At 40.9% G+C, this 22,229-nt stretch overlaps 1 protein-coding gene across 1 annotated transcript in view; it reads right to left on the bottom strand.

The window, feature by feature from the left end:
* PI15 (peptidase inhibitor 15) overlaps positions 1–19,111 on the bottom strand; it is a 30,509-nt gene extending 11,398 nt beyond the window's left edge. The window contains exons 1-2 of the mRNA XM_074577296.1: positions 18,252–19,111; positions 17,350–17,691 (exon numbers count right to left, since the gene is read on the bottom strand). Coding sequence (XP_074433397.1) covers positions 17,350–17,622 — 273 coding nt within the window. The 5' untranslated portion in view covers positions 17,623–17,691; positions 18,252–19,111. The remainder of the gene's footprint in view (positions 1–17,349; positions 17,692–18,251) is intronic.
* Between the last annotated feature and the right edge of the window lie 3,118 nt (positions 19,112–22,229).

Below are 22,229 nucleotides of genomic sequence, written 5' to 3'. Positions count from 1 at the left end.
TGCAACAGAAATCAGTAGGAACCCTAAATACATACAAATGATCTTCCATTCAAGTGGAAGCACCTTATGGAAAGGAAGATGGATGGTGTATAAAACAGAGGAGATTTACTTTACACCTGTTCATAAAAGGTCCCAGAAGAACGTCAAAGCAAATTGCCAGTAAAGGGACAAAACAGAGAAGTGTTAGGAAGAACATGCTAAGAAGGAATGGTCTTCAAGCCAGAAAATACTTTGACTTCAGCTCTGAAAAATGAAGGGAGTTTCTAGGAGGAGTTAGAGATAAGTCTATAACTCAGGAAGAGAAGGCTAAGCTGGAGCACTAGGGTACAAGAGAGGGGACCTGGGGCTGCTACGGCACCATCCGAAACCCAGGAAATGCTCTAGGGCCCAAGAGGGAGAAAACCGCGTACAGATATTTGTTCTGCTTTGTATCTCTTACATTCAATCAATTAGCTGCACGTGGCCAGTATACAAATAACTCTTTACAAACCCTGTGGTACATCAGTGGTCCCAAAAAGAAGGCTTGAAGAGGAGGCAACAACAGGTACAAGCATAAAAATGTGCCTAGGAAGTGTGCCTGAGCGCGGGGCCACAGTCGGCATTTGGAGCCTGCCCAGGCCCAGGGTAACGGAGGAGCAGATGGATCCAGCGCGTGGGTCCAAACACAGCTGCCTGGTGTGCAGCCATAAGGGGCAGCTCCGCCAGGACTATGACACCCCATAAACACCCTCCTTTGCTGGGATTAATCATGCTTCTGGCACGAGCGCTCCCTGCCAGGAGGCTGAACATGAGGTTTGCGTGCTTGCTCCCAAGTGACCTGGCTGCAGTCCCACAATAATCTAAATGTGTACTGTATTTGCACAAACAGCACCAAGCTCCTGATTTCCACCCAGCATATTTTCACGTACTAAATTGCCTTGCAAAATAGCATGTTAGGTGTTTGAAAGAAATGTGAAGACTGGATTAGGTTTTCACTATTAATGCCCTCTCTAAAGCAGGCATGGCCCTTGCCTTGGACTGTGAGAATACTGCTAGTCCACTTTAATTCCTCCTTAGCTTCATTTTTTAGTTCTCAGGAATCATCTGCAGCACTTGATTGGTAAAGTTTTAGGGGGTTGTTTCAAACTCAGTTAAAAAGTTGTGGGTTTGGCAAGTAAGCATTACTATGATATATAGTGTGCTCTGCTTTCCATTATCTATTCACTCTTGACCACTCTCTGGTCATATGAAATTTTTGTCAAACATAAAAAAAGAGAGAGAAAGAGAAATAAAAAAAAAAGAAAGGAAGAAAATAATAAATAAGGGCAGGGGAGCAAATGCAGCATCTTTTAATTTTCTCCATTCCTTCATTAGCAGGCTGGTGAAAAGCCCTTGTACAGAGTCCCCTCCTGCTATGTAAATAATTTGTATTTCATGGGAGAAGATGAAGTGCTTCACCTTCCTTACTTTATTTTACTTTCCTAGAAGTAAAGGTGATCTCAGTCCCTCTACGACTAGCTCTAGATCATCTCCACAAGAAAAGGCAAATAATTAATATAGGCTCAAGCACAAAAATTATTATCTCATAATGACCTAAAATCTAATCTGTAAGACACTGTACTGTTAGTTCACCCCTTTCAAAAGAAGTCTGATCCACACTTGTACTAATTTGTATGTCAGTTCAGTCCCCTATTTTGGGCATGTAAGAGAACAGGGAAAAGACATTTAGATTTTTGAACCCTGTTGTACATAGATAAATAGCATATAAAGAAATAGAAAAATATCCTAAAAAGAGAAAACAGAGTAACTTGAAAGCCAGAGGAGCAGTTTCTGTATAAGGAGAAATTAAAAATCTCGAGGTAATTAGCAAAGAGTTTAAAAAAGTACTGCAATAAACAAAATTATAAACTCTGAAATGATGGCCAACCCAGTGTTTCTATTAACCATGTTAGAGAAAGCTGCCTGACATGAACACAAGATTGCAAAAGGGAAAAAGGAGAAAGATTTGCATACTCAGTGGGTCAACATCTGAGGAGGTGACTCATCCTCAAATGCTAATCATGCAAACCCCCAGTGCCAAACTATGCTCATTCTCTCCCCGGGGATAGCAAATCGTCATTTGCTAGGTCCTTAGTACTTGGGGAAGCAGTCACCTTCCTTCCATCCAGGATAAAGATCCCCCCGCAAGCTCTTTGGATCACTGATTTGGTCCAGCATAGAAAACCTCCCCACTCGTCAACTGGGTCTGACTGAGCTGCGATGGAGTTAAAGCATCTCACCACACTTCCACTGGCAACTTGAAGCAAACATCCTTTGGCCAATTTCTTTCCTCAGCCAAAGATTATTTTCCTAGAAAGCTGTCCGACTGTGCTTTCCGCACTGTTCCCTGGAAAACTACACTTCAAAACTACACTTCAACTTGAAAATTGTCAAGCGGACTGAATAGAGGGAACAGGCTAGTGCTTCTACATGGGGAGTTTCAACACCAGAGACCACCTTATGAGCCTTTATGAGGCAGCTCTGGGGTGTTCTCTGCACTCACACGGCACACACTGGTTGAGAGTTAGGAATAAAATCTCAGCATTAATAAAGTCAGCAGGAATTTTGCCAGTGAGCCCATTCACCCAAGATCAAGGGTTTTTGTTTGTTTCACTCTGTAAACAAATAGTAAAATAAATGCTTTTATTCTAATAATGTATAACAAGCAACGGAGTGTAAAATTAAATCTCTTTAATGTTGAATGTAATTTTTTGAAGCCCAAAAAGCGAGCTTCCTTTCCCAAAGGAAGCCTTTTAATGTTGTGGGTCACAGTTCCCTCGTATCCTCCCTTTCTATAGCTGTTTCTATAGCTGCCTCTCAGTTGTTCTTAGATAATTTGTATGTAGAAGGGATGGAGTTGCCGTTTCATTCTTTGTTGGAACAGCTTTGTTGGAACAGGAGGTCCTGGTCACAACTATCCTCTTAGGTATTAAAAAGATGGTGAAGCTGTATAAACATCACAATGAAGAAAAAGAAGAGATGCAACTACAATATTGCAAAGATCTGTCCACAACATTTGTTGAAAAATAATTGCCCGTTCCCTTCCTACAGTGACAACTATGCTTTAATTTGAGGAATGGTGTACAAACCCATTTTTGACTGTAATTTGAACTCAGAAACGCAGCTGTTCTTCTCATTCTCATTACAGTCAGAATTTCCTCCTAATACCAATAGCTTTCTCTTGACACCCTATTCAACACATGTCTTCTCCTGTTGCAGAACAGGAGAAAAAGCCGAAAGCAACAAGGTACTTCAGACAGCAACCCCGCTACTTTATCTGTAAATAGAAAACATTGAACAAGCGTATGCAAAACAAATTACACAGAGCTCTCTTAATTCAAATCACTTGTGCTTACTGCAAACTTTCTAAAGGACTGCTACACCACTGGAAACAAACTGCCACCCCAGATACATATACCCTGTGGTAATTTTATTTGAAAAGTAAAAAGTTTCATATTCCTAGTTTTAAGTGCACTACTGCAACATCTATTAGCACAGCTTGAACATGCAAACTTTACTGAGAACATCTGTGAATGATGAATATATGAAGTCATGGTTAAATTACACTGACCAAAACAGAGCAGGTATTCAAAGCAGCGTTCCCAGGGTCTGCAGCCCATCATTGGTGCTAATGAAACATCAGGCCTTGGGATTTTGATGGTATCAAGAACCCATATCATTTGGGACCTGTATCTTTATTAAAGCGGGGGGCGTATATTCACTATAGGCCTTCAGTATGACTAGGTGACATAGTAATGTCAGACCCTCCTTAAGGACCTTCTCTTTTCATGGAGCACCTCTCAGTTTCACTGCCCAACAGGCTGGAGTCCTTCTAGTCTGGCTTCATAATATTTGACTGTGTAATTACATAAAGGTTAGGAAACTAAATCTTTTTCTTGTGTAAGGTCTGATTCAGGACCTCTGGATATCATAGAATCCCAGAATCATAGAATGGTTTGGGTTGGAAGGGACCTTAAAGATCATCTAGTTCCAACCCTCTTGCCAAGAGGCAGGGACACCTCCCACTAGACCAGGTCCCTCAAAGCCCCATCCAACCTGGCCTTGAACACTTCCAGGGATGGGGCATCCACAACTTCTCTGGGCAACCTGTTCCAGTGTCTCACCACCCTCACAGGAAATAATTCCTTCCTAATATCTAATCTAAATCTCCCCTCTTTCAGTTTGAAACCGTACCCCTTGTCCTATTGCTACATTCCCTGATAAAGAGTACCTCCCCAGCTTTCCTGTAGGCCCCTTTTAAGTACTGGAAGGCTGCTATAAGGTCTCCCTGGAGCCTTCTCTTCTCCAGGCTGAACAACCCCAATTCTCTCAGCCTGTCCTCATAGCATAGGCACTCCAGCCCTTCTTGGCCTTCCTCTGGACTTGCTCCAACAGGTCCATGTCCTTCTTGTGCTGGGGGCTTCAGAGATAGATGTGGTACTCCAGGTGGGGTCTCATGAGAGCGGAGTAGAGGGGCAGAATCACCGCCCTCAACCTGCTGGCCACGCTTCTTTTGATGCAGCCCGGGATGCAGTTGGCCTTCTGGGACACAAGCACACATTGCTGGGTCACGCTGAGCTTCTCATCAACCAACTCCCCCAAGTCAGTGAATATCAGTGAAGCTCATCACATGACTGTATTTTTTCCTTAAATTAACCTGTCTCTGTAAGACAGTTCAAATGCAGCCACCACAACATTTCTGCCTGGAACCAGTACTAAAACACTGGGTTTTAAGCTGACTTTGCAAGATGTCGGTTTGCAGTCCACAGGGCTCTAGGAAGCAGACTGTGTCCCTTAGAGCTCAGCTTGGCCATCCAAAGGATGCCAACACCTGGAGAAAAGGCTACATCAGGTCATTTTCTGAGAGTATTTTCATAGCTGGAAGAGCTAGAAACATAATACAGGATATAGGTGCATTTAATGAACACTAATTTCATAATTTGCTAAAATAGGAGGAAAAGCTCAATCATAAAAGTGGCCATGTATTACTTTAGTTTCTTGGTCATATGCCTCAAGGTTTCTCATTGCTTTAGAGAGAACATTTTAAACATTTTGTAAAAAGAGAGGAAAGAGAAGGTTTCCTTACTCTGTCAAGGCTTTCTCTCATATTATGAGTGGTGCAAAAGAGTTCTGGAATGTTATAGATCATCCAAAGTATCACTAGCTAAGTCAAGAAAAGAAAGGATGAATGTCTTGGAACTTCACACAGATCCTTGATTGATACTTTTCTTAAAAACAGACAATCCCTACTCCTGCAAGTGTAAAAATGTTATATTCCTAAATTGCTTTTAGGTATATCAGAAAATGTTAATTACTTTTTTCCCATTTCTGCAAGAGGATATCTCCTCATTATTTGAAAAATAATCAGAATTTCAACATTTCATAATTTTAAAATGGAAAAATAATCTGTCTGCTTTATAAATATCAAAATGGGCATCCATTTCTATTACTTCTCTTCAACACATTGTCAAAGAAAAAAATAAAGAAAATTCATAATTTTGACTTTCCATGTTGCTGATACCTATCCTTAGATTTATGATCTGATTGATAAAATCTGCAAAACATGCTGTGATTTTTTTTTTTTCCACAGAAAGCAATTACTGGCTTCTTCCTAAGTCATCAGTAAGATCTGTCAACACTTTTACTGCATTTACTTTCCTTAAGAGTGATGTTACACCACCTTTTTCTGATAACTCACTACTTCAAAAGTAAAAATAAAGTACATGCAGATAAACTATTTATTTCAGCTTTCTTACAGGTAGAAAAAAGGACTGATTCAAGCAGTAGAATACCTCCCACGTAAAACAGATACTTAAACCAGTCATATCTTTAGAGCTGAGAAGGTAAACTGAAAACTAACGTTTTAGTTGCCCCCCCTAAAGCTGCCACATCTGAGAAAGGATGGCTGATACTGTCACCTGGAATTGCACCCCTTTGTAAGTTGTTCTTAAAGTTCAGAATTTGGAAGAAGAGAAAGTTAAGATACATTATTCCTGGCAAATATGGGGAGTGAGAGAAAAAAATATCAACCTACCCTTTCATAGTCTAGTTCTTCATTATGCAATGTGTGGAGAAAGAGTATTATTCAGATGGGGATGACCATCTAGCCAAGGGTGCTTTTCCATGAGAAAGCTGAAACTTTTATAATTATTTTTTTTCCTGATTTTCAGAGGTAAAAATTAATCTGTTTTCAGATTAATCAGATACCATCCCTGAAGTTCAGAATACAGATTTCCAGTGACAAAAGGAAACACCTGACTCAGGATTGCTCTATCTTTATGCGTGCCTTTTTGTATGAGAAAGATACATCAGTATGGAAGCAATGAACTCTCCTCTTCTCTGCAATTGCTCTGAAATGGTTATTAATGGTAACAGCCAGAATTTGTGATGTAAATACAAAGTGAGCAAAATACACAGTGACACACTGTATTAATACCTTTCTCATTCTATGCGGATATGTTTGGAAGTTTGGATGGAAGGAAGATGGATGTTTGGATGGATGGAAGATGGATGTTTAGAAGTTTGGAAGCATTTAACTTGTCACAAAGAAAACACAGAAAAAAAAGGGAGAAGTAGGAGCACTCCTTCCCTGAGACTGCCATCCGACAGACTGTGTAGCTAGGAGAGATGGGATAACTGTGGAATCCATAAAGATGGGTTTTTAACCTGGGTCTGCTCATCATCATCTTAAAGCATTCAAGCAATACAGAACTGTGCTTCCATTCTTCTTTTGCCATCATAATCCTTAATCTTTCCTGGCTCAGTTTTATTGCCAGAAGCAAGGAAGCTCTTGCACAAGAGTACAGGAGAACCTCAGCAGGGCATTGATCTCAATATTAAATACCAGCAGCAGCCCTCAGTACTTTACTGTGGGGTTTTTTAATATGACCTATCAGCAAAGAAAATATTCTGCATATTTCTCAGTGGCAAAGCAAGTACTTTAAGCAAAACATATACAACCTGGTCACTCACTACCCTTGTGGGAATTCCATGAGTGCCCATCGGGCAAGGGCTACTTGCCCATAATGCCACGACAGTTGCGGTGTGACTGGCCCCTCATCTGGCTGCCATCAACGGCACAGCCGGAGTGACAAGCATCAGGTACAGGTTCGAGCACAAATCCAGAGCTAACAGGTCTTTGTCTAGGTGTTTTAATCACTCTCCTCTTCAACAGCTTCTTTCCACAACTGCACTTACATGATGAGATCGCAAATGAAATGTTGGGGTATGCAATTTGAATACAGTTGCATGGCAACACTGTCACGTTTTGCCATAATAGAAAGTGGCAATTTGTCAGTCCTGGCATCTTATTCATCATTAATATAAGTTTACTGTGGACTCGTATTCGTGTCTTCAGATTGTTATTTGGCACCAACGAATCCACAGTGGCTCCTCTGCACTTCAGAAAGGTGCCCAGTAGGACCTTCTTTTAGCAGAGATCAGTCAAAAACCTAACATTTCTACCTCAGGCTTCTGATTTTATTCTCCATTACCCCTGTGCTTCTGCTTGTTTGCTCAGGTGAAGATCAGAAGGTCTTACTTCCAAAACGTCAGCAAGTGCGAAAGAAGAAAACCTTGATTCAAGCCATTTCTTCCTGTGAGAAAAACGTTGGAAAGCTGAGGGATGAAATCCGACATCTCCAGCCCATCTGTGCAGCTGCACTCCACAGCTGCTAGCGCAAGTCCCAGAGCGGATTAGCAGATGCAGGCTGCTACCCTGCAACATGCAGGTCTTGTCCTCATGGGTCATTCAGCCGTGCAGCCTTGCGCCGGCCGTACCACTTGCACGTGCGGTGGCCCTTCCTCACAAATCCCACACCATCGTGCAGGGCATGCAGGGGACCCTCACACAGCTTCTCCCCTTCTCTTTTGTACAGTCAAACCTGTAGCATTTTCAGGTTCAGAGACTTTCTGTAGGACCCCCCACCACGTCCACTACCCCAAATCTGGCACAAAGCTTAATAAAACAACCCACCAGCCCTTCTGCCTGCACGCTTTTTCAGTGGAGTGACTGAAAGAGCCTCGTCTCTTTGCCCTCACTTTTTTCAATACATACTGTGTGATGAAAACATATGAGCTCATTGGAATTTATAGACAGATTTGGCAAACTGTATATATTTACTTGGGCTCAGATCATTTGGACTCTAGGCTTTCTCTCTCTCTCTCTCTCTCTAAGAATATGAATACTTTTTGCTCTCAGCTGCCACCTGTTAGAAATTTTACTGTGCATACTGTAATCGGTGCCTACCACACGTGCAAGTCTTTTCCTAAATGCATTAGGTGCTAATTAGAAAGTTTACACAGAAAATTGCCAAAGTCTACCCAGTAGAGAAAAAAAAATCTTGATGGGAATCGCAGTTCTGTACTTCATTCTTTTGCAAATAAATAGAGGGTTAATACATCAAGCTGCTTGTCCAATACTCCGCTGCAACTCAAAGAAAAATTGTGCAATGTTTTATAGTCAATTTGCCCTCATATAACTAAACCTCCAAACATCTGATTCACGTTTTTGAAGGGCTCAGTATTAGAAGGTCTGTCTTATAGTAATCAGGGCATCACCAGACAGATGTCCAAGAAACCTCATTGCCAAAAATTCTTTTCTTATGAAAATTCAAGTCTATATTTTATACAAAAGTTTATATTCCTGGGTGTCTATATGGTCCAAATTCAAACTCCTATCATTTGAAGCTTGACCACTGCTAATAGTCAATTTGTTTCTTCTAAAGGTTGTCCGCATTTTTTCATGTTTGGCACCAGGCTTTTAAACAATAAGAAACAAAGAAAATTGGTAGGCTGTCAGATTTAATAACAATAAGCTTCCCTGATATGCTATTATTTGTTTAGCTTTTGGAAAAGTTAAATATCAGAGCTACATATCTTAAAATATTCAGTGCTTTCTTAACCTACTGCAAGGCATATTTCAATTGGCAAGAGCTTATCTCAGAAGTGGTAACAAAAAGGACCAAACTTTGTCTAGCTCCGTGTCACCCTGACAATTGGTCATAAGTCTGAGGAGGAAGGTGTCTGACCTCTATCATTTTAAATACAATCAGAGCAAATTGCCTTTGCTCAAAACCACAAAATGTGAATGAAAAATGTATTTCTTTTGTGGTGTTTTGTTTCTATTCTATATGAAAAAAAATCCCCATTTTTTACTATTTTTGTTACTAACCACTGAAGTTTTTTATTAAAACAAAAAAATGTTCTTAATTTCTTTAAAAGTTTTCAGAGAAAATACTTATTATTTTCTAAGTAGCTCTAACTGAAAGATATGGCAGCATGACACAAAAGAAAACACATAGCAGCTTCTTCTTTCTGCAGGATAAAAAATAAGAACAATAGTTCTTTATTCTCGGAAGAAGAAAGCTCAGTTTAAGATTCTTTCTCTTAACATGGTTTAACAGGTATCACAGTACAGATAGAGATGTAAAACCAGTTCATTCTCAGATGAGTTCAAACAGACCTCAAACCCCATCCCATGGCACCTGCAGATGTATTCATACGTGGAGGTGCCTGTGCTGAAGACAATATTCTGTGTACAAAAAGCAAACAAGTGGTTATCCTAGGGTTTCCATCTTTTGCTGCCCTTAGGATACAAATTTCCACAGACCTGAATAGACAATTCTTTTCAGATTTTTCTTTTCAGGTACAGAAAGAGGATTAAAATGTTGAGAGGTTTAAGGTTACTATCATCTCCATTCATGTATGAAACAAAATACTGTGTACTTTGGATCAAGACTCTTGTGAAAAATGCCCTGTCTCTGTTTTTAGCCAAGAAGTTCAAGAGGTGCTACATTTAATAATAAAGGAATGTCTAATTCTGAGGGCTCTGGGCAGGCTGCTTTTCTATCTGAGACTTTACTCGGCTGTTTTTTGTTTGCTTAAACTCCTAGAAGGCTTTCTACTAATACTAAATTTAAATAATGTAAATGTTCTCATCTAAAACACTATCAAGATGGATGTTTTAAAATTCTTATGTATAAAACATTGGAAAGGAGCTCTAATACCAAAGCAAGTTTAACACAGTTATTTTTTATCACAATATTTATCAACAATAGTGTTTTGGGGGAAGTTCTTCAGATTTTTCAAGGAGTGCTTTCCAGGAAAGGTCCTCTATCATTCACTCTGAACATAACTGATGGCTTTTGTAGTTCTTATAGCTACCATCCACTTTGATTTGACCTTAGGGGAACACCGGTTTAGCTACTGAGAGTGAATGGGAGTTCCTAGCCTTTTGGAGATGAAACTCCGCTAGAAAAATGAGCAGCATCCTGCATCTCACTGATAGCCAACGAGTAGTATAGTGCTGCATTATTGACAGTGGTTCAGTAGGAAACGGTTAAGTGGATAAACTCACCTGTGAGGCAAAAGAGAGCCAGGCAACTCTATTGTGACAAAATTAGCAGAAAGTAAACTCCATCTATGCTTGCTTTCTTTCAGCTTACTGACAGTTGCGATGCTTCACCTTCACCGCAGAGAAAGGCTGAGTATGCTGCAAAATGAGTGCTTCCTTTCAAAGTTGTCACGCAGACAGGCATCCCTAACTGTAACCATGAAACCACATCAGTTCTTTCTGTTCTCTTCTAATTTTCCGAGAGGATTGATATTCCAGAATTCATTAGCCCATGTTCTTCAGACACTCCTGGTACTGGATTTTGGCGACATGCTGATGCATGGCTAAACAGAAACGTAAGTGCTAAGAGGGAGAAACTGGAGCCAGTGAACACATTTCACCATTACATCCCTTCTTATTTGTTCTCACCTCACTTGTGAATTCCCAGCATAGAGCAAGCTAAAAGCCATGGCAAACTGGGATAGGTGGACTACACTGGGGAAGCTCTGAACTCCTTGTTATCTCTACTCCCAGAAGACTGGCATCTTAGATACTTGGATTTACTTTATGGTCTGTCATGATGAAAAGCAGATTAAAATCTTTGTACCCTGACTCACCATCTGATTACTTTATTTCAACCTTCACTGTGTATATAGGATTTACAGGAACAGGGCTATTCAACAGCTGCCAGTAAGGCTTCTAGAGTAAATTCTCCATTGCGTTACGGCACTTGTGTCTTTAAACACGCGTAGTTAAAATGATGGGCCTAATCTGCTTTGACATTCCAGGGTGCTGTTCACTTATTTAACCAAAAAGCTGGAAATGGAGTGCAACTGTAATGTGCTGCAATATGCAGAAGTATTGTAAGACATGCACATGGAAATTAAGGAAACATTATATACATGCATGCATTTTAATTAATGCCAAGAACACTGTCAGTAAACAGGTAAAGGGTAATGTTTGAAATAAAAACGGAGAGAAATTCGATTGGGCAGTTAAAAAGTGCATATAAAGATTAATTATCTGACTTTTAGAGGGAAATATTTAGGTTAGACATTTGGAAATCATTTCTATCCCTAAGGTAAAATATTTGCCAAGAGATGTGACTGAGACAGCATCACTATATGTGTTCAGAAGTAGACAAGATGAAAACCATATGTATTTAATGCAGAAGGAAGTCCTGCAACAGGGAAGGGATAAACTATATGAATTAGGAGATCCTATCCAACTAATTAGACATAAATCTTGAAGGAACTAGCCCTGCAATCCTTATTCACAGACATGGATGATTTCAGTAGGACTGTGTAGATGAGCCAGGGCAAACGACTCAAGAACAAAATGTCCTCTAAGATTTAGAATGGTTTGTAAGAAATCACACTGACAACAGCAAAAAATAGGTAAACAAGTTGAGAAGCTTATTTATCAGAAATGCTTTTGAATTGGAGAGAAAATCAAATTAAATCACTTTTTCCATGTCCATAGGAAAGGCTTGAGGTATTAAATAGGGCTTTGGAAAACTTGAAGTAGGCTTTTTTTTTCATTTTGTCTTACCCATCACTTACTGCATATTCACAGAGCATTTTTAAGATCACTTTGACAGAAAGAAAATTTTATCAAGACTTTCAAAGTTAGGAGTGAAATAATAATGTAGTTATTTAGATTTGTGACCACCAAGTGGGCTATTTACTTCCTTCTCTGACCTGACTTTGTAAGTTGTCTGCAGATCTTTGTGGACAGGAAGCAAAGTCTCCAAATTCATCACCTCAGGAAAGAGGGTCACTCCTGGGCCACAGAGTGAACAAATTTCCCCCATGACTCACATGGACTCCCTCACAGGACTACAGTAGCTTCTCTTGGAAAACAATTTAATTTCTTTTAGAACAACAGTTCATTTCCTTTGTCCATTTTATCGCAGTCTTTCATGTGGATTTACTAGAAATGAATAGCCTCAGATTCTCCATTACCTCCCAGCTCCTCTGTCACCCGCTCATGAGAAACTATCTTTATGCTGCCATGAAATAACTCCAGGGTATGCAAACTAACTCATTTCAGGCTCGTCTGGGAATCTTTTACTATTTGGAGTCCTACAAGGTGACATGTTCGATGTGGGGCAGATTTTCCCAACTATAAAAGTGCATTTACGCAATTACTGAACAAAAAGGAATTGAAACTATATCAGAACATCTTCTATACATCAGCAGGCTCAAGTTTACCTAGAGCATTTTTCTGCTCTTAAAATCTTCACACAGCATTCCACAAACATTCAGCTTCGTGTTTTTGACTGTGCAGTCCTGCCCCACCTATTATACTTCAGACATGCTACCGTCAGTCTACTAATGACTCTGTTGATCAGTACTGGGCTCAGAACGCATCCTTGCAAAGCCAGCAGTGAACTACTCACACTTTGTCTTTTGATATGGCTCTTTAACAAGTTACACCTTAGAGTACTCTTAATGAGATCAGATTTTCTCACTTTGCCTGTGGGAATGCCATGGAGGGCAGTGTTCAATGCTCATTAATGCCCAGCTCTATCAGAGTTTCTGCTTCCGCTCGGTGCATGCAAAGCTGTAAAGCGAATGCCTGTATGGAAGCACCTGCTCGACCAGCTTTTGCCTGCACAGTGACATGGCTTACAACAAAGACCATATGGACTTTTATGAAACTGGCCTGAAGTGGGGATGATTGCAGGGAAGGTAAAAATAACATTTGATTTTCATAGAAACAGGTATTTCATTAAGAACATTTGGGGATCCTAAAGATAGTACCAATGCATACTAAATGACATGTTTTATAGAACCAAATTTCAGCTGGCAACGTGTTGCAAATCTTTACTGGCCTACCAAGTAGGTGAGATGTTCTAGCAAGGAGACATAGGCCTCTACAGCACAGAATTAGCATTCAGGGAAAGGAATTTGCTTGTTCACAGACTTCCCCTGAAACTGCAGATTTACATACCTTTCACACTAGGGAGCTGCAGGCGATTCTATACCTGGCTTCTTCTGAATCATGAATTTTATGGAACCTTTCTGCTTTCTCCAGAAAAAGTATGCAAAGCTAAGTGGATGATTTTCACCCTTTGCCAGGCCAAAAGGATGGTGTCATCTTTCTTTCTGCAGGTATGGCACCAGCTTTTAGAGCACAAGCAAAGACTGGAGAATGATAGTCTTAGTAGGATGAAGAGAGAGTTGGGGTTGTTCAGCCTGGAGAAGAGAAGGCTACGAAGAGACCTTATAGAGGCCTCCCAGTACCTGAAGGGGGCCTACAAGAAAGCTGGGGAGGGGCTGTTTGCAAGGGCATGTAGCAATAGGACGAGGGATAGAGCAGGGCAGGTTTAGATTCGACATTAGGAAGAAGTTCTTTACAATGAGGGTTGTGAGGCACTGGCACAGGTTGCCCAGAGAGGTGGTGGAGGCCCCATCCCTGGAGACATTCAAGCCCAGGCTGGATGAGGCTCTGAGCAACCTGATCTAGTTAAAGATGTCCCTGCTACTGCAGGGGGGTTGGACTAGATGGCCTTTAAAGGCCCCTTCCAAACCAACACATTCTATGATTCTATGAAGAAGAATGAAGGATATCATAAGAAGAACGAAATTTAAAAAAAAGAGGCCATTACTTCTACATTATAGGCCTGAAAAGTTGTTTCCTTTCTCTTTCACTTTCCTTCACATACACCCTGAATCTAGTCTTGTACTTGCAGAAAAACTTCCAATTGAAGGCATCAGCAATACCAGAACCAGAACCAAAAGAAGTACTACTATAAAGTGTGACTCATAGGGTGCTAATATCCCAAGAGAAAGATTACTCAAGGTCTCATTGGTATAAGAGACGCTTGTTTCTTTTGCTAGGTACTGATAATAGAACAATGGCTCCCATCATTGCTTTTGACTCCCCAGTTGCCCGCTTACACTAGGGACCACATATAACAGCAGGCTGGAGCAGCACTGACACCCACTGCTCCCAAAGAGAATTAAAACACTCCCCCAGCTCTGTTATGGCAGTGCTCATCTGAACCTCCCCTGCCTAACGTGTGTGCATTCAAAGCCATTCTTTGAGACCTCTCATCCCAAGTCCTACAGCACACAAACTTTCAAGACAGTAGGGGCAGAAAGAATAATGTCCAAGGAGTTCAAAGTATCTATAAGTGCACTGAACGTGTGAGAAGTAGAGTGCACCAGGGGAAGGAACAGAATGCTTCAAGGTGAAAAGCCCAAAAAAGGTTGAGTGTGGAGAACTGGAATCATAACAACAAGCCCATACAGCTAAACCCCGTGCTCTTACCAGTGGAGAAGAAAAAGCAAATGGAACGGCACAGAAGTGAGAATGTCATACAGCAACTCACGAGAAGAACAGAGCTCCTAACTGTTGTGGACAGCACACTAACAGAATTAGGAAAAAAGAACAAAACAAAATTTAATATGACTGTGGGGAGACAAAAGATGAGAAAACATCTTTTTCTTGTGCTTCCAAACTGCTTAGTCCTTCTCTACTTCAACACACTTACAAGGGACTTCCACAATTTACTGCATCTGTAAGTAATTCCAGCTCTCTAACATGTGACATCCTCTTTGGTCACTGTTAGGGGAAATGGGAAAGGCCATTTTCATCACCACCACTGCACCTTTCTGTAGTATTCAGGACAGGAACACACGCTCTGTAAGGTTCTTTCAAGCACAGTGCACGTTGGCCGCTGGTAATGACAATGTGTTTGTTGTCTTATTTATGAAAATGAGTATTGAGTGACACAACATCTTTTATATATAACTGCAGCAACCTTATGTCCCCGTAAGACACAACAGATGCTGTGCCATACACTGAACTATACAGAGACCAAAGAATGGACTAAACAAACTCAAATGGGCATTACTGATACAGGGGTCCCCAGTCTCGGTATGGCTTACAGCACCATGTCACCTTTAAGATCTCCCTACCAAAACCTTTCTGTAGCCACACAGGTAAAAAGTTAAATAGATGCTGCCATGGCTACAATGCAGATGGCAGAGCAAGCTATGTGGGATGTTGCTCACTGGGGTTTTTTTGCCCTGTAATGGGGACACGCACAGACTGACTAAATTCTGACAGAGAATTGGTGGCAAAGGGGTTGGCTGCCATTTGGGAATCCAAGTTCAAGTTGCGCTTTGGATCATTACCTATGTAGCTTGAGGTGCTGCTCTGAATTCCACTGCACGAAATCACAAAGTACTTTCACACTAGGAAACCAAGAGTGAAAGAAAGCCTCAGACCTTGCCATTGAGACTACTGATGGGGCTGATGCTGACGGGAACACGGGTACCCCTTATGGCTGGATGGTACTGGTAAAAGCAATAGGAAGAAGGGCAAGAAAAGGAATAGCATGTAAGCTGTAAAGACCACATCTTGAGTCTTGATTTTGTATTAAACCTTGCACTGCACCATTGCAGAGCAAAGCTGCAGCAGAATACCCAACCAATGTGGGTAAAATCTTGGCAGTTTATGCATATGAGCACGTTAAAACAGATTTCATCAAGGCAGCTTGCTTTCTCTTTTGAAGTTTTTTTTTATGGAACAGACTAAGAACACTGCACTTAAAAAACTCATGGGAATATGACGGGGTGCTGGCTTCACTTAAGCAAACTGCAGGAGCACATTTCTAAAACACACAAGCCAAGGAAGGGCATGGTAGGCTGCCATTCCCTCAGACATTACAACAAAGTTTATTTATGCAGAATCAAAGGAAACGTCAGTGGAGAGCACAGCAATGAAAATGATGACTGAGCTTGACTTCTGACCTCTCTGTTTTTTCTGTCTCTGACCTTTCCACTTAACCAAACTTCAAACTCAGCCTACGGTATGGCAACAGGTCTTCATCCTGCAATGTTTTGAGTGCATTCATCATTTTGAGGTGCTGCTGGGATGTGCTAAGCAGCTTATACGATCAAATCCAGATTTAGGTAACATCTGTGATAGAAAGATGTCCAAATTGTTAGTCATTAGCTGCTAAAAAGGAGGAGCTGTTATTACTGCTATACCCTTTTTATGTCAAGCTGATGGTGTCCTGTTTCTCAAACCTGTTAACCGTCTGTTGTCATATGAGAAACTCTGTGACTTTAAGCAGATATTATGGTGCTGACACAATTTGTCTGTGCTTTCAAAACAGTATGAATACCTTAATTAGAAGGTAAAAAAAAACTTTGCTTGGCCAACCTATGTTTAATATTAGAGCTCCACAGTATGCATGCATTCAAAGTTGGAACACAGAATAGCAAACACGCTGCTTTAGCTAGTAGTGCCAAGTATGAAATCACAGTGAATGAATAACTTCTATCATACCTGCAGGGAACAGATAATTCACATAATGAGTATTTGCCAATAAGGGGAAAAGGTGCCTGCCACAAACATAACACTTTGAGCACACTGAAATCCTATGTACTAGAGCAACATTTAAAAGCAGCCTTGTATTTCATGGAAAAATAAAAGTATTAGGTGCACACAAACAATATACAGTAAGTAAAACACATGAGCGTGAGAAAAACAGCGGACCAGATGAATTACTTTGACGACACAGTTTTACCGTATTGTCTCCAAAAGTATTATGCACGAAAGAAATTATAAATTGTCATTGGCTACCTTTTTGCATACATCAGGACGATGACTTTCAGTGTACTCCACAAAAGCAATGGGACTACTAATGATCAGCACTTTAAAGACGTGTGATCACATACTATTCCTCAGGCCAACAAGCAGTTAGCTCACAACTTCATTTACTTGGGTCCCAGAAGCTTCATTAGGACTATTCACAGAAATGAAAATTCAACAGCGCAAGTAAAAGCTTCAGAGTTCAGGATTTAGCTTTTGCTTGATTAAGTTAATGCTACTTTAAAAATGTAAGGAAAGAACATTTTAGTAAGCAATAACAGTTAAAAATCATTTGTCTACTTAACTAAACCCTCATAATTTGATTAAGAAAATGAAATCACTGACTTACAGTTCGTTTTACTCTCAAATAAACAAAGTTCACTTACCATATATTCCATGTTGGAAGCAGGTGGGAAGACTTTGCCTCTGACTTGATTATGGTAATCAAGAATGGCAATCATGTCATTTTGCGAAATGTAGCGCTTCCGCCTGGCTTTGGGAATTTTTGCAGAGTCCAGATGGGCTGCCAAAGCTGTCTCAATGTCAGTGAAATTATTGTCTGACAGGAGTAGGTCAGTGGAGTTGGGTAACACTAATGCACTTGTTTCACAGAGAATGGAAAATAAGAAAGCACAACTGATTGCAGCGATTGCTGTCATTTTGGGGCCAAAGGAGAGAGATAGGCCACAGAGGTACTCTGCTTTAAGTCAGGGCAGTAGAAAACAGATCTGTAGAAGAGAAGATGTCAAAGATGTGATTCTGAACATCTGGGTAGCCAGACAAAGTGAACTGGCAGCCTGTCATCAGAAATATGATTCTGTCTCTCAGCTCAATCACAAAAACAATCCAGTCAGAACACGTTACTGAGCAATTTTCCATAACCATATTATCATTAAGTGATATGTTCTTACTACAAACACACCAAATGAAGCATCATTATACCATGAATTACATGATCAGAGCTAGTAGTATTCCTGAAATAGTAACAGTGCTATCACACCAGATCAGTCCATAAACCACACTATAAATCTTAAATGGGGAGTCTGCAAGAAACCTCACAGAATGTTTTTCACTGAAAATGAAAAATACATCCTAGGCTATGCCTACCCTATATGCATGGATTGTTTTGACACAATGTGGCACAGATAAACTAGTAGGCAAAAGAAAACATATAAAGCATGAGAGCAGGACGTCTTAGAAATAGCATTCAAATCTTAACTTCAGCAAAAATGTGATGAGCATTGATAAAACTGCATGCAAAGCAAACTTATTGAGCTGAATGGCTTACCTCTGGATAATACCAAGAAAAAAAAAAAAAGAATACAGTCTATTGTTCTCCCAGTATATATAGCACTCTCCTATATGATGATCTGAACCTTTGTGAAGGAGTGTCTCTTATTACAAACCCCCACAGAACAAAACTCTGCTGGTTTTGAAGCTTCTGGCCACAGGAGCTGCTAACAGCTTTTATATGTTGCAGCCTGTATGAGCCAGAGCAGGCAGCTTCTCTAAAGGTCTCTGCTTAGCCAAAAGGCGAGGGGAGGAGCTCTGCAGAGCACACAGGCAGCGATTGGGCGGCATCCCCGGACTGTAGGTGGTTTGGATATTCAGTCACACCCCCAGTTTCTATAGTACAAAGAGGCAACATGCAAGACTCTCTTTTTTTTTTTCGGTACTTCCTACCTTTTTTTTTTTTTTTTTCCCCTCCGTGATTGTTTTGTGGGTTTGTTGTTTGGTTTTTTTCCCCCCTCATTTCACGCGCATCGTGCTGGCTTGGCCGACGTTATTTCACGCAGCTCTCGGAGCCCCCAAAGGAGCAGCACGAAGAGAGTTTGCAAAGCGCTGTTGCCCCCAGTCACAGGAAACGGAACCTCTGCCACGCCGTCCCCCCCGACCCCGTCCCGCGGGGCAGGCGGCCCCGGTGCCCCGCCGTGTCCGTGGCTGGCAGCGCGGGGGAAGCAGGCGGGAGGCGGCCGCCGCTCCATCCCTCGCCGAGCACGGCGGATGCTCGGGGCGCCGCTCCTCCCCGCCTGCCCGCTCCCCCTCCGTCCTCCTCTCCCGCCCGCTCCCCCTCAGAGGCACAGACAGACGCGGGACAGAACTCTGGGCAGGTTGTGGCTGACCCGTAGCAGTTACCTGAACGTCCGCCCGTGAGAAACTACCGGAGCAGCAGGACCTAAAGCTCTCGCCAGTGCCTGGGAGACATCTGTTTCACATTAACTAGCATATAGCTGGAATTATTTAGGCACAGAATGGTCCAGCCACTCACACAGCAGAGCTGAGGGCACAGCACTGAGGCCATGACGAAAGCTCGCAGAGAGAAGCAGCCGCGGCCAGCAATTGTGTACTGGGGACAGGGGATGGGAGCAACACAATGTCAGGCTGATCCCCCACCAGGGCTAAGCGACCTGGGGCAACCCGTAAAATGAGGTGCTTAAAAATGGAATTGCAATGTTTTGCGACGTCATAAAGGACAGAGGAGAGAGAAACACAAACGGTTTGTTGTTACACCAAAACTTATCGAGGGCTCAAAAGTTTCAGTAGCTCTATTAGGGAAGCAATAAGGGAATTAAGTATTAAGGAAGCGAAGTCCAGTAGTTAGAGCACGGGGCTGGCAGCCAACACTCACGCTCTCCTTTTGGCTCTGCTACTCACTCGCTGTGTGGCCTAACCCAAGCCATTTAATCTCTGTGTGCAATCTCTACAATGGTATAATAGTCTTTTACAGACATGTTGTAAGGCTCAAATAACTGGTGTTTGGTAATGTACTTTGTGTTGAAAGGTGTTAAGTAAGTATAAAGTATCATCACTAGTTATATTACTATACGTACATCCAGCCTGTCCAAAACTGCCGCTTACAATGCAGCTGCAGGTATTCCTTTACGTGACTATACATGAAACTTTAACACATCATTTGCCTTTGCAGGACTAGATGTTGGATGATTCGTTTAATCCAATTTTCTTTCTTCTGAAATGAAGCGCATATTTGTTTATGTTAATGTCAAGAACTGCCCTCCCATTGTTTGAATACAACGGGAAGAATTCTCAGCTCCTTTGAATTGCCGCAGGTCCTTTGATTTCATCTGAGCTGCAATAAGTTATCAAAGGGAAGACACCAGCTTAACATCTCAGGAAGTTCAGAGGGTAGATTTTACTAGTTAGTCACATTTTAGATTGCTGTAATTATTTCCTCATACTCAACCTGTGGCAGTACTTGGAGGCTGTTATGACGTAGAGCTCTACAGCTATTGTAAAATAGCCATTACATTCACAGCTATAAAATTGAGCAGTACTTGCCTAAGAACAGGCCAGTTTATGAGATTACTTTTATTTCCATTGCTTGTGGTTATTGCCTAATTATTTGTTTCCATGCCTAACAGGCAGTCAGTGTAACTACTCATCTAACTGTAGCAAAAAAGGTTATGAGCAATACTAACATGTACAATAGCAAAAAGTATATTGTCAACATGAAAGATCTTACGGCACGAGAGTGCCTTGACCCAGCCTCTTGCACTGATAAGTTCTCAAAAAAAAAAGCAGTGGCAAATAGTGAAAGAGCAATAGTAACTCTCAAGCTTGACAATTAAGGTACTTTACACAATCACCTGCCTGTGTGCATTCAGTTTTCTTCTGAAAGAAATGAGTCAATGACCTGACATGCAGTGAAAAATAGCAAGAAAGACTAAGGAAGCCACACTAAAGTCCTCATGAAGGTCCGTGCCAAGAAGAGGAATGGATAAAATGAGGAAGAACGAAGAAAAGAAGCATCAAAGATGTCTGCAAGCTTGTAAGGAGAAAAATGAAAAGTGGATGGAACCATCTGCAATATGCACAAAAAGAACTATTTCCTGACTCTTCAGCCCACTCAGAAAATTCTGACAAAGAGAGAACAATCAGACCAGTGACAAAAGACGATTACAGGCCAGAGAGAGACATTAGTGAGACCATGGAATGAGTCAAAATATCTGTAAACCTAATTAAGAACAGAATGTGCCAGCCGGGGCAGCCACAACACGGTTACTGAGCAGCCTGAAAAAAAAAAAAGGCAATAATTCTTGTACTTAATGTCGGCAAATGTTACCAATGAAGAAAGTTATACAATCAAGAAGGAGAAAGAATGTAGAAGAAATGAAGAAAGAAAAATAACTCAGTTTATCTTCTGAAAGACTCTCTCTGTCCTGGGAAATGGACTATATTTTAAGGTTTGACTAGAAAAGGCCTACTTTTTCACAGAAACAGTGTTCACACATAAGAAAAAAGCAGAAATGGCAATACAACTTATTAGCATAAAATCTATATTTTATCTGGGAGGTAGGCTGTACAGAGGCATGGGACAAAGAGAACAGGATATAAGTAGGATATAAGTTTATTAAATGTACCGTCTTTGTCTTCATTGCACAATAAAAGTGATGATTCACAACACTCTTAGTTCTTCTGCAGTGTATTCCTTGGATTAAAAATAAAAATTCTGATCTTCTAATCATCCATTACTCAACAAAGTAGCATGAACTTTATCATTTTGACTGACATTTATTTTAGTAAATTAATTATGACTGTATAAAAGCCAAACTGTCATAATTTAAGAAGAGCGTTTTTGCACCAAATTAATGTTATGCTGGTTGCTAACATTACACAATTAAACTTGAAACATTTAGTATAACTTTCTTTTTTCCTAACTACCTTAGAAATACCTGCCTGGGATTCCAGATACTTTTGATATTATAAATTTAATGCCAGACAATTCATTCATAGAATTAAAACCCAAAGTGCCTGTTTTTCCCTGTTCCGTATCTCCAGGCACAGTAAAGATCAAGAAGTCTCATACGTTCAAGTTTATGCCTTGTATTTTTGATAATTCATCAGACTGATGTCCATCATAAGAGACAATGAAGCATTGAGAAGCTAAGTAGCATGCCTATAGTTACTCAAGAATCATGTGGAGAGCGGTACTTTGACCTGAGCTCTGCCAAGTCCTAGACTACAGATCTACTTTACCTCTGGGTCATCGTGGAAAAGAAGTTTCCTACTGTATCTCAAGGAAAAAGAAAAAAGAAAAAAAAGAAAAAAAAGAAAGGAGGCCTTTAAAGAAGGGATTTTTAGCACAGGTGAAGTGAGAATAGGAAGCATAAATTCCTCACTCAAGAATGCTTTGGCGTTATCTACTTCCTTCTGGCAGTATGGCGGCGGAAATGTCATCAGCTACAGCAGTGTCATAAGTGAAGTCTCAAATCACAAGCCAATCAGGACTATAGCAGTAGTTTTCAGT

The sequence above is a fragment of the Larus michahellis genome, chromosome 2 (assembly GCF_964199755.1).
Source record: "Larus michahellis chromosome 2, bLarMic1.1, whole genome shotgun sequence".
NCBI lineage: Eukaryota > Metazoa > Chordata > Aves > Charadriiformes > Laridae > Larus > Larus michahellis.
The sequence above is the reverse complement of the archived record's forward strand: the minus strand, read 5'-3'. Positions and strand labels throughout refer to the sequence as shown.